We start from the raw sequence: 12,554 nt of genomic DNA on the forward strand, positions 1-12,554 counted from the left end.
CCAAACATACTCTTTCTACTACATGTTCTCCGTCCATCAGCACAGTGACCCTATCAAGAAAAAAGAAAAATGAAAGTAGCTAAGGACAGGGGGAGCGAGGTTAATCTGGCCTAGCTGGCTCTAAGCAGTCCCTCCGGTCTCTCCTAAAGGCTCATCAAGTCTGGTCAAACCCTCCCCAGATTCATCATCAAAGATCAGAGGACGCACCCCCACCCCCACCGAATGTCCCAGTGTTCCTGTGCTGGTCTCCTAAGGTTTACGATTCCAAGTTCACAGTAAGACAAGAAGGAGGAAAGCAAAGATGACTGATAAATATTGTTTTTATTAACAAGTCTAAAGAAGACCTTCATTGAATCAGGAGATGTAATACAAATTGTGGTGGCCTGCATATAAAACCTGGCACTAAATTTGGCCTTTTAGAAATATTTATATATAAAAATACGCATTAAAATCTGTACCACGATGCAGTGCAGAGGCCAACGGACACCTCCCGGCATGAGGGCTTACGAAGGTGGGTGTGGTCTGGGGATGCAGGGAGCTCCGGTCCTAGAGCTGCAGGAGGGAGCCCTGTGTGAGAACGGCCTGCTCTCAAGAGGAGCCACAAGAGCCTGGCTTTGAAGCACAATGCCCTGGGCCTGGTGTAAAACAAAAATGGTGCTGGGAAGAATGGCAGGAGAATTCCTTCTCCTGTTACTGGGCTCTGACCACCATTCGAGGATTCTGGACCTCTGTAGACAAACCACCTTTAGCTTTGGAGGAATGCCTGCAATTTCCAAACATGTTTTTTCCAAGGAGACTGACCAATTCTAACTCCAAGGAGCCAAATCATAATTAACCTGATTTGAAAGGGTAAGAACTAGTTCTTGTCTCTTTCGGCGGCCAAGACCCTGAAACACCAATCAGAAAGGCTATAATCACAACAGAAAAGTATAATGATGATGGTCTCAATCTATTTCAGTCTTAGACCAAAGGCAGCTGAGCCACTCTTGCCCAGAAATTGTACTTTGCAGGCAGTGAAGTGAGAAGCAGCTACGATCAGCACTGGAATTCCCCCATTCTGGGAGCAAAAGATCTTTGCACAAGGCAACGGAAGCCTTTGGGAGAAGCAGGGTCAATACTGCATGTCTGTCTTCAAAGAGGAAGACACAGTGCCTTCCCTGGCAGGGCCTGCCATTTTGGCTGAACAGGGTCAGGACTGTGTCTATCGGCTTATTCGTTCACGGATGAGCGGACGTCCCTGGTCTGCTCATCCTGTGGCTCTGTGGGAAATGACAACTGTCCCCAACTCAGCTGCTACACTGCTACGCAAATAGTCAGGCTCCGTGGCTGGGAGACACACAAATGGGCACCGGACAGAAGGTGGGCACAGGGAGGCAGGAGGAAAGGCGATGGGTCAGGGGAAGGAGCTTTAAGGAGTCCGAAATCCCTACGATTTCAGGGCTCTTAATAGTTACTGAAAGGGCTGGAGTCCTTCCTGCCATCCAGTAGATCCTGCAAAGGGAAAACAGCAGCGGTACCAGTTTCTAATCAAAAGCAGAGTGACTTTCTCAGCTGCCTCCAGGGTGGGGTTGCTCCCTTCCCCAGCCCTCAGCTTGGCTAGCTGGCTGCAGGTTGATCTGCCACTTCTCTGCTGGGGCAGTAAGTGAAAGGAGAGATGAAGGGTCAAAGTGTCCGAATCCCGACCTAGGCAAAAAGCCGGGAGCCACGGTAGGCTGTAAATGAGGGACTTTCTCTCTCAAGCAGTGTATTTCAGGCCCCAAGGGCTCAGGGTAAGAGACAGATGCGCCCCGGGTCACTGGGGCCTGGCACCGATCACGGGCACATCCTGCGAGACCAAGCTACCAGGATGACACCTCCGGCGGGTGAGCAGGGCAAGCGGGAGCCCAGTGACTACTGCGCTTCCAGGACAGGAGGCCAACCCGGCAGCTCCTTCACAGTCTTAGGGCCTTTTAATCTGCTTTAAAGTGACCTAACATCACCCCCTAGTGGAAATTATAAATAAAACAAGGACCACGCAGCCAGTTCACCCGCTACCAGTGGTTTCGAGATTCACCATAAAACGGAGTAATACAAAATGAAAACCTTATCTTTAGAAAGATAATAATAAAAAAAGGTGGGAGTTCAGAAGCCAACCTCAGCCCCCTCGCTGCTAAGTCACCCTCCCTCCTCGGATTCTCTGCCTTCAACAGACACATTCCAATACTGGGAACGGGGAGGGGGAGCTCCGGGTCCCCTCACAGTTTGGGCAGACTGCCCGCTGGGGCCAGAATGATGCCAAAGACATAGAAGAGCCCCAGCAAGAGGTTGAGTTTGGCAGTCCTCTGGGGCAGTTTGTTGAAAGTCTGGCTTCGGAACTGTCTCTCCAGGGAGAAGGCCATGGGGATGGTGAGGAGGGGGAGGGCCAGACTGATGCTGCAGTGTGTGGCCAGGATGCTGAAGATCAGGTAGGGCAGGAAGAGCAGCGTGTTGTAGAGCATGTAGGAGAGGGTAGGGCCGATGAGGATGGCGAGCGTGACGATGCCGGCCTCCCTGTCGGACTCCATGTCCCGGGTGTTGTTGGAATGGAGAATGGCCTCGGTGCTGAGGGCGAGGGGGATGGCGTAGACCAGTGGGAAGACCGCCAGGGACCCCACCTGGACGGCATAGGCGAACATCACAGCCAGCGGGCCAAAAGTGATGAGGATGACGAGGTCTCCCAGAGCCACATACTTGAATCCAATTCCTACGGCCAGAAAACCCAGAGAGTTGGTGTGAGATCAAGGGCTGGAAATTGAGGGGCTGTTCATCAGTCCAAAGGCAGGCTACTCCTGGCTGGGAGCGGTGAGTTCTCGGATGGTGAGAACGGCCAGTCAGTGAGCTCCCTGCCCCACCCCCCCGAGCAAACCTGATTTTGTCTCCGATGACACAGAGGGGCAGAGAACACTCATCTTTTAGCACCCAGTTAGGCTTCAGAGTCAAGTTTTCCTTCCTACTGTCCCCAGCAAAGTCCTTCAACAAAGAGCAGTGGGTTCCCACTACACACACTATTTAACCAGAGAGCCGTGAAGGCTCTAAAAGGTCTTACAATCTGGGTCTTTGGCTTCTTTCTCCCTTCACCGACCCCTGCAAGACATGGCTTCTGTCGGTCAGTCCCTCACAGAATACCCATCCCAGTCTCTTTGCTGCCTCCTTCTTCCACAACCTCTGGGGGGATCTGGTTTTGAAAACCCCCAGGGCATCTCAGTGAAATTTCAGGATACCCACTCTACATAAAGAAACTTCCACTCACGTGATAAATAAAACAGCTAAGACGACAAAGTTACAGTGCTGCTTCCCCTCTCTGGTTCCCCTGAAGTTACAACTAAATCACCCCAAACTCCTCTTCCTATACTGCTAACCCACTTCAAATCCTGTCTAAACCACTTCATTCAAACCTGCCCAGTTCTCTCCAGCGATGCCACACTCCATCGGATCTCACTCCATCCCCAAATCTGAGTCATGGTCACCCTATGCGGGGAACACTGTGACGCCCATTCTCAGGACCTCTCCTCCCCCTCCCTCCCTCCCTCCCCTTATCTCCATGGGCAGCCAGAGGGGTCCTTTGGAAATGCTCACCGGACCGTGCCCCTCCCCCAACATACACCGGAAAACCCTTTGCACAGGTTGTCCTCAGATCTTTCACCAGCTCACCTCTGGGCCTGCCCTGCCTCCTCCCTCCAGCCTCACCTTGAGCTCCCCGCTCCTCCACTCATATTTCCGTAGGTTCCTCGGGGCCTTCAGACACCCCACCCGGCCCTTGCCAGCCTAACTCCTATTCACCCTTCAAAACGTTAAAGACCATTCCTCCAGGCAGCCTTCCCTCATCCCCTAGGCCACATCCAGTCCCCCTGAGATACATATGCTCCCAGGGCACCCAGAATTCCAGCTTTGTAAAATCCATCATGCTTCTAATTACTCCATCACCGTCCTTCTCTCAAACCATAAGTTCTATGAGGGCAGGGCCTTGGGTCTGGTTTGTTCACAGCTCGCTCCCCAACGCGAGGCACAAAGGCTGAACGGAACACAGAGCTACAGTAACAAGCACCCGGAGTCTGGGGCCGAGGTGAAGAAAAATGTCCGGCTCAGAGTGAGGCAGTATGCAGCAGCTGAGAGGTGGGCCCCACACAGACTGCTACAGAGGCCTGCGAAACCTCCCGGTCTAACCACGCTTCCAACTCGCGGCCTCAGGATCCGGAGATAAAGGAAAGTACCGGGTCATCAACTGCACTTTAACCAGCCTAAAACGGTAAGGGACCATGGTCTGCAGAGGATCTAAAGCCAGGGCAGCCAAAGAACAGGATTGGGCTCAAGATTCCCTTCACACTGGGAGCTGGGGTTCCGGGTTGTTGTTTCTTTTCCATTTTTATTGAAAGATAACGGACATGTGACACTTGGTACATTCATATCCTGCAAGATGATTACCACCAGAGCATTAGCTAACATCTCCGTTTAGTCGGGGTGCTTTGGTGGCTAAGTGACCACCCTTGGTTCTTCAGAATGAAGCGTCCCCAGGAAAGGGTCACAGCCATGGTGCCCGGCAGCCACCAACATGCAGCGAACTCATTCTGCACTCCCCAAGCAGTGCTGTGACAAATTATTTGGTTGTCTGAGGACATGCCCTCCAGGAGGAAGCTCTCTCGAGCAGAGCATTGGCTCCCGTTACAAATTAGTAAATCGATGTCTCTTGCAGTAGCTCACGCATTGAGGGAACAACCCCCATCCAGGGAAGGTGCCAGGTGGGAATACTCCCAACAGGGACCCGGCAAGTTTCTCCCCCAGCTGCCCCCTCCTCTTTTGCTGACATTCCCAGTTCTCCAAGCAGACATGAGAGCTGTCACTGTGGAAGAAAACACGAGAGCTCTCTCGCCGTGACATCCAGCTAGATTACCCATCTGGCTGGATCTCCTTAGGTCACCTGGCAAGAAACGATGTGAGCCAAGCTGAACAGAAACCTGTACCTGCAAGGATACACCCCCACCTTGAACAGGTTCTACACAGAAACCAACCACAAGCCCACTCCGCAGCTGAGAGCGGTCTGGTAACCTTCTGGAGGTTCTCTGACACAAGAAAATGATAGAGCCCTCAGGGAGAAAGCCGCTTCCAGAGTCTGGCCCACGGCTCACGGGCTCCACCTGCTCCAGAATGTGGCCCACCTCTCCTTTTGGGCATTCCCACCCCTCCCAACACCACTCTCCAAAGGAGCCAACACGGTGAAGGACTGGGTGAGCTCTCCGCACAGTGGCCAGCATGAATTCATTAAAACATAAATCAGAATGTTGGCAAGGCCACGGAGTAACTGGAACTCTTACACATTGCCAGTGGGGAAGATAAGACTAGTACAACCACTTTAGAACACACGTTGGCAGCTTCCCATCAAGTTAAACATTCATCTACCCTCTGACCCAGAGATTCCCCTCCCAGGCATTTACCCCACAACAATGAAAACAATATCCACAGAAAGACTTCAACGTGAGTGCTCAGGCATAATAGCCAAAATACAGAAACAATCCAAATGTCGCTGGACAGGAGAAAGGATAAACAAACCGTGGTTGTGTCCGCACAATGGATACTACTCACTACTGATGCCCATCACAACATGATGAAATCTCAAAACTACCATGCTGAGCACAAGAATTCATACAGAACGATTCCATTTACATAACGTTCTAGACCAGGCCAAACAATCTCTGTGAAAGAAAGCGAACAGTGGTGGCCTCTGGATAGGGATGGGGAGAGTGGGAATTGACAGGGAAGAAAGCTTTTGAGGGTGATGGAAATGTTCTGTATCAGGACAGGGTGTGGGTTATACAACTGTAAGCATTTGTCGAAATTTATCAAACTATAACACTTAAGATCTGTGCATTTCACAGTAAGTCAATTATATCAATAAAGGTCAATATTTAAAAAAAAAAACCATAAATCAGATTATGTCATGACTCTGCTCATTGCGTTTCAGTGTCTCCCCATTTGTTCATTCAATGAATATTAAGTACTAACAACATGCCAGGCAGTGTTCTGGGCACCATGGGTTCAGCAAAGAACAAAGACCCAAATCCCTAATCCCAGGGAGCTTACAGTCTAAGGGGGAAGACAATTAACAAAGTCAGTACTTTAGATAGTGTGTTAGAAGTAGTATGTGCTATGAAGGAAAATAAAGCAGAAGAAAGCAATAGGGAAGGCACTGTGGGGGAAAACACAGTGTGTGTGTGTGTGTGTGTGTGTGTGTGTGTACACACTTTTATTTTCAGTTGCTGCAAAAAAACTCTATTGTTTTATAATTTTAAATAGGGTGGAAAGCAAGGCCTCACAAAACAGCTGACAAGTGAGCAAATGGGTAGAGGTTAGAAAGTGAATCAGGCAGACAGAAGGAGGAAGGGCATTCCAAGCCAAAGAAAAGCATCTACAAAGGACCTGAGGCAGCAGCATGCCCTGACTGTACCAGAAACAGCCAGGAGGGCAGTGTGGCTGGAGCACAGTGAGCAGGAGGAAAGAAGGGGGCAACAGAGCTGGGAGGAAGGGGGAAGGGAGAGGGTGAGCCGATAATGCCCCATCGTGGGGGTCACTGTGAAGACCCTGGCCTTTCCTCTGAACAAGATGGGAGCCACTGGAGAACTGTGAGCAGAGGACTGATGTAGCTGCCTTACGTTTGAACAGGACTACTCAGGCTGCTCATTTGGAAGCACCCTGAAAGGGACATGGGTGGATGCAGAGAGATCAGTAAAGAACCTGCAACCATAATTGAGGAGATGATAGTGGGGGCGGGAGGTGGCAGGACATGGTCAGATCCCAAATGCATTTTGAAAGTAGAGTCAACAGGATTTGCTGATGGACTGGATGGGAGGAGGAGAGTCAAGGATGATGCCCATGACTTTTAGCCTGAAGAACTAGAAGGAGGAAGTTGCTGTGGAATGAGATGGGGGAAGCTGGGGGTAGGGCAGGTTTCTTAGGGGAGATCAGGACTTTGGCTTTGGACACATTGGCTTGAGATGCCCGTGAGGCCTTTAGGAGAAGCTAGTAAGGAAGAAGTCAGACGAGTCTGAGTTGAGTGCAGAGATCTGGGCCAGAGCTATACATTTGATAGTCACGAGGTTAACAGATGGCATATGAAGCCACGAGATGGGCTAAAATCACCCAGGAAGTAGACAGAATTAGAGGAAAGGGGTCCAAGGACTGAGGCTGAAGGCTGGGAGCTGGAGGCCCTGTGGGACCAGCACAATCCAGCCCTGGCCAGCCTCCCCAACAGTATTTCCTTGTCCCTCTCGATCATATTGGCCTTTCATAAATCCTAGAATATGCCAAGCTCTCGCCCACTCCAGGGCATTTGCATGCACTGTTCCTCCAGCCCTGAAGGACTTGCACGCGAATCAGACCCATTTCTGCCCCGTCACTTGCTCCTTATCCTTCACGTATGAGTCACCTTCACAGAGAGGGCCTCATCCTTCTGCTGCTGCCCCATGCACTCTACTGATTTCCTTTACTGAGCTTTCACAGAGGGCTCCTCCATCACACTCTCTTCGCCTGTTCCTTCTTTTCTCCCCCTCTTAATGTTGGGGTGCCCCAGGGCTCACTCCTGGTCCCCTTGTGTCTCTATCACCACTCCCTCCTCTGGTGATCTCACCCAGTCACACAACTTGATCTAGGTGCCAGAGACCCCCAGATAGCTCCAGCTCAGGCCTCTCCCTGGAACTCAGATGCTTAGGTCCAGACATCCACTTGGAGATCTAATACATCAAGATGTCCAAAGTCAATCTCCCAATTTTCTCCCCCAAACCCTACCTTCGACCTTCTCCATCTCACTTGACACCAACTCTATCATTCCAGGTGCTCAGGCCAAAGCTTTTGAGTTACACTGAATTCCTGTTTCTCTCCTGCCTCACATCCCGTCCAGCAGCAAACAGTGTCTACCTTCAAAATATATTCAGAATCTGACGGCCTCTTCCCTTCTCTACCACTACCACCCTGATCCAGCCCGCCAAACCTCTCTTGCCTGGATTGTTCAACAGCCTCCTCGTCTCCCTGCTTCAGTCCTTGCCCACTCACCTTTACCCATTCTCAATACCGCAGCCAGACTGATTCCTTGAAAATCTTAAAGCCCACATAATCTTTGTGCTTCTCTGCCCTCCCCACACATACTTCCCTTGCTTTACCTCCTTGTATTTACTCTCTCCCTCACTCACACATAATGGACTCATGCTGTTCCTCAAACTTTTGAAGGACACTCCTGCCTTAAGGCCTTTGGCAACTGCCATTCTGAGATTTCAAACACTCTTTCTCTAGATACGTGCTTAGCCAACTTTCTCCTATCTTTGCTCACATTACCTTTTTGAGGAGGTCTACCCTGATCAAACTATTTCAAACAGCTATGTCCTCCTTCCTTGCTCTACTTATTTTTTGCCCTATAGCACTAATCATGTTTTTATATACTATAATCAGGGTCCTAACTCATCCAGGCTTACCAGGAACTCCCCTGATTTCCACACCAAAGGTCCAGCATCCTGGGAACCGTCTTAAGTCCTGAGCAAACCAGGACGTTGGTCATCCTGAATAGAATTTATATTATTTTTACTTTCTCTCTCTCCTCAAGATCTATAAAATAACTTCCACAAGAGCCCTTGCTCAGGAACTGTGACTGCTGGGTTCACATAGAACAGTGCCTGGCACGTAACAGATGCTCAGTAAGTAGGACTTGACCACGTGCCCATCACTACCTTAATAAGCTGTGGCAAGGAATCACACAGCAAACTAGCTGAAAGTAATTAGCTGTATAACGTTGAGCTCTTCAAATTTAATTCCACTAAAATTTGAAATGGTGGCGTTTTAAGATACAACCAATGAAAAGAAACTAGATGGAAAAATTTCCATATCTGTGATTCCTAACATCCATAAACCAAGCCAGGATCTTCTCAACTCACTACTGTTCTCAAAAAATCCACATGACCCACACATTATAGATTTCACGTAAATGGCCTAACTCAGAAAAGAACCTTTGACACCTCTTCTCCGGCCCTGTAACTCCTATGCGAAGCAGGAGTGTCTAGTACATGCAGCCAGAAAACAGGCCAATTCTTACCTCCCGTGTAGAGAAAGGAGCCAGACAGGCCTCCAAAGTAGATGAGAGCCAAGTGCTCCAGTTTCAGAGGAGACAGGTAGTAGAGACAAGCGGCACAGACACAGCCCAAAGTGTAGAGGAAGACTCCAAACCGAACAACATCCTGGGGCTCCAAGATTCGGTCCACCAGGGTCCTGTCATCACTCTTTTTGTGGTCAATGCCCTTGGAAAAGTCATAGTAAGTGTTGACCAAATTGCCAGCCCCGTGCACGGCCAGGACAGCCACAGCACAACCCACCAGCAGCCTGGGATCCAGGACGCCCTGGGATCTGTAGGCCAGGGCACTGCCCAGGGCCACCGGGGTGAGTGAAGCACTGAAGCTCCAGGGCCGTAGGGCCAGCACGTAAGAGGCGCACTTCTGCCTCCAGGAGCGTTGGAGAAGCCCGTCCAGCTCCGGACAGTCGTTCCCCAGCAGGTCCCTGTCCCCGGCCTTGGCCGTCTCTCCCGCCTGTATGTTAATCTCCCCCAGGACCTGTGAGGCCGCCATGGAAGCTACACGTGGCTGAAGTCAAAGTTAATAGTGAACACCCACGGATCAGCCACGGGGTGCGGGGCGGGGCGGCCAGACCTGACCTTCCTTCGGTTCCGCCCCGGGGCAGGGCTGGGGAGGCGGCGGGCCCCGGGGGTAGCACCGAGCGGACCTGGCAGCCCACGAGGCCCAGCGGCACCGCCCAGACCTCCTGTCACCCGGGCGAAGCCTGTCTCTGGACCTTAAGCCCGGGCTAGAGCCCAAGGCCAAGCTGCGGCCGCCCGCCCCAAAGTACCGGGGCCGCCATCTTGTGCGCCCGCCTCCAGAGGCCCGCCGGGAAACAGGGGCTGACAACGCGGGCCGGGCCGGAGCGGGGGCGGGGCCCTGGAGCTGGGCTGGGGGCGGGGCCGACGGAGACACGGAGCTGGGGGGCGGGGCCGGCGGAGACCCGGCGCGGTCCAGCCCTTCTCTCGCCCAGGATCCGAGTCCCACAGCTGCCCCCGGACCCGCAGCCTCACTTAGTATCACAAGGACGACCCCGATTGCGTGTCGCTTTACGAATTACCTGGAGCTTCAATTCACCAAAATAGGACTCATTCATTTTTTTCATTCAACAAGCATTTACTGAGCACTTACTATATTGTAGGCAGCAGTGAACAAAATGGACAAAAATCCGGGAGCACACTGAGGGCGATGAGAAAGATATGATTACCTCCCACTTTTTAAATGGGAAACGAAACTCTGAAATGGGAAATGATGTCCAAGAAATTATTAGCTCTAGTAATAATCACAACGGCAATAATTCTTCCGTTTTATTGTGCAGTTAGCATTTGCAATATACTGGGCTGCCTTCGTCTCTATCCATATTCTAGGGTACTCACTGACTCACGCAAATAACCACCCTCCTCCCCACTCTACCACGTGGCCAGCTCTGTGTCTTCATTGCCTGCTTTCTGGAAGCTTATGATCCATATCGGTAGTTTGTCCCGGCTGGAAGGAGCCAATTGTCCAATTTTTAGGAATTTTCTGAACTGGTCATTAAGCCCAGCCATTATTAAAAATTAAATTAAACAAACTTATGAGATAAATTATATTAAAAACAAAGGTAACAAAACTCATTACTTCCTAATTATTTTTTTTTTTTTTAAAGATTTTATTCATTTATTCATGAGAGACAGAGGCAGAGGGAGAAGCAGGCTCCCCGCGGAGCAGGGAGCCTGATGCGGAACTCGATCCCAGGACCCTGGGATCATGACCTGAACTGAAGGCAATAGCTTAACCGACCAAGCCACCCAGGCGTCCCTCATTATTTCCTAATTATTTCACTCCATTTTACCATTTATGTTCTTCAGATTGTTTATGTCTGCTGTATCTACATTTGTGGAAATATGATATGCTCATCTCTTCCCAGCTTTTCATTCGGTGACCCATTGGTAGCTTGGAATCTGCCATAGTGGGAGTATTTATACCACACAGATCAGCAGATGCTTGATAATTGTTTTCTGATCATCTGGATTTAAGAAGTGACAGAGATAAGTTAATGCAGATTAAACTTAAAAGTGTGTCAACTCTGTAGCCATTATGTTGTGAATGGCCGCAGAATATAAAAGAAAATATCAACCAACATTCATATCAGAACTACACTCATTGGTCAGTTGCAACCTAGAGAGGCCATACAATATCCCCCCCAAAAAAGCATACTGTTAGAATCGATTTACCATATGGAATTTGCCATAAAAAGCATTGTGCATTTTATTATTATCTATAAGTTATATGCTATACCTCCTTTACATGGTGAAAGTTATAATACACATATATGTACATGGGACAGACTACATAATTTTGGTGCCCAGTGCAAATTAAAATGTGCAGACCCTGTTCAAAAATAATTAAGAATTTCAAGACAGAGAAGTATGACCTCTCACAGCCATGAAGCCAACCCTGTACATACATACATGCCCCCTCCCTTATTGACTAGCTGGTTGTTAAACATTTACAACTCTACCACCCAGCACATACTTGCAAAGCTGGCCAAACCCAAGTGTCCTATGCTACCAAACTGGACAAGAGGAAGAAGCAGATATTTCAAAATCCTGGCTCTATCACTTACCAATTCTATGACCCAATCCCTCTCCATGTCCGTTTACTCAGGTATCAAGTGGGAACAATACAACCTCTCTCATAGAAATGTTCAGGAATAAGTGATAGCATTTATCCACTGCTCACATGTGTCATAGAGTGTTTCAGGTACTTTATGTGTATTAGCATTTAACCCCAGTACACTGCCTATAGAGGTAAGTACATTATAATCCTTTCAGTTTTATGATAAAGAAATAGGTACAAAGAGATTAAGCACCTGGTCGTATAGCTAGTAAGTGTTGGAGCAAAGTTTCAGATTCAGTTAGACTCCAGTTTGCTTTTAACCACTACTTTATAATGTCCAGCAAAATGCCTGATATTGTAATGCTCAATAAATATTAGCTTTTATTTAACATAAGAAAGTACTTTGTAAATTGAAAAGAGACCTACAAATGCATTGATTACTATTGCTATAAAAACATCTTTGATTGTTAATTAGAAAACAGGGCCTGGGACGCCTGGGGAGCTCAGTCCATTAAGCGTCTGCCTTTGGCTCAGGTCATGATCCCAGAGTCCTGGAACTGAGTCCAGCATCAGCTCCCTGCTCCACAGGGAGCCTGCTTCTCTGTCTTCCTCTGCCTGCCGCTCCACCTGCTTGTGCATCCTCTCTCTCTGTGTCAAATAAATAAATAAAATCTTTAAAAAAGAAAAAAAGAAAGAAAGAAAACAGGGCCTTATATTTTAAGGTGGCAAAAATATCATATATTGCTTGTGGAAATGAAAATTAGTACCTCCCTTATAGAGATCAAGTTGACGTTGTCCATCAACTACACATGCATTTACCCTGACCTTGTAATTCCATTTCTGGGTGTTTATTTG

General features: G+C 49.1%; 1 protein-coding gene across 1 annotated transcript; it reads right to left on the reverse strand.

Annotated features, from left to right (window-relative positions):
* Window positions 1-302: 302 nt before the first annotated feature.
* On the reverse strand, window positions 303-9,945 carry UBIAD1 (UbiA prenyltransferase domain containing 1). The gene is made up of 2 exons (XM_036065185.2): window positions 9,089-9,945; window positions 303-2,722 (listed from the first exon to the last, which is right to left on the reverse strand). The coding sequence occupies exons 1-2, from the start codon at window positions 9,612-9,614 to the stop codon at window positions 2,235-2,237; spliced, it is 1,014 nt and encodes a 337-aa protein (XP_035921078.1). The 5' UTR covers window positions 9,615-9,945; the 3' UTR covers window positions 303-2,234.
* Window positions 9,946-12,554: the final 2,609 nt, after the last annotated feature.

Source organism: Halichoerus grypus, chromosome 5, assembly GCF_964656455.1.
Source record: "Halichoerus grypus chromosome 5, mHalGry1.hap1.1, whole genome shotgun sequence".
Lineage (NCBI taxonomy): Eukaryota > Metazoa > Chordata > Mammalia > Carnivora > Phocidae > Halichoerus > Halichoerus grypus.

Bases quoted from the DNA above. Each gene is read 5' to 3' on its own strand.
- UBIAD1 (XM_036065185.2), bottom strand. From the start codon at position 9,614: ATGGCGGCCTCACAGGTCCTGGGGGAGATTAACATACAGGCGGGAGAG. The intron at 2,723-9,088 runs GTAAGAATTGGC...TTCTGGCCGTAG, and splicing joins CTCCTTTCTCTACACGGGAG to GAATTGGATTCAAGTATGTG.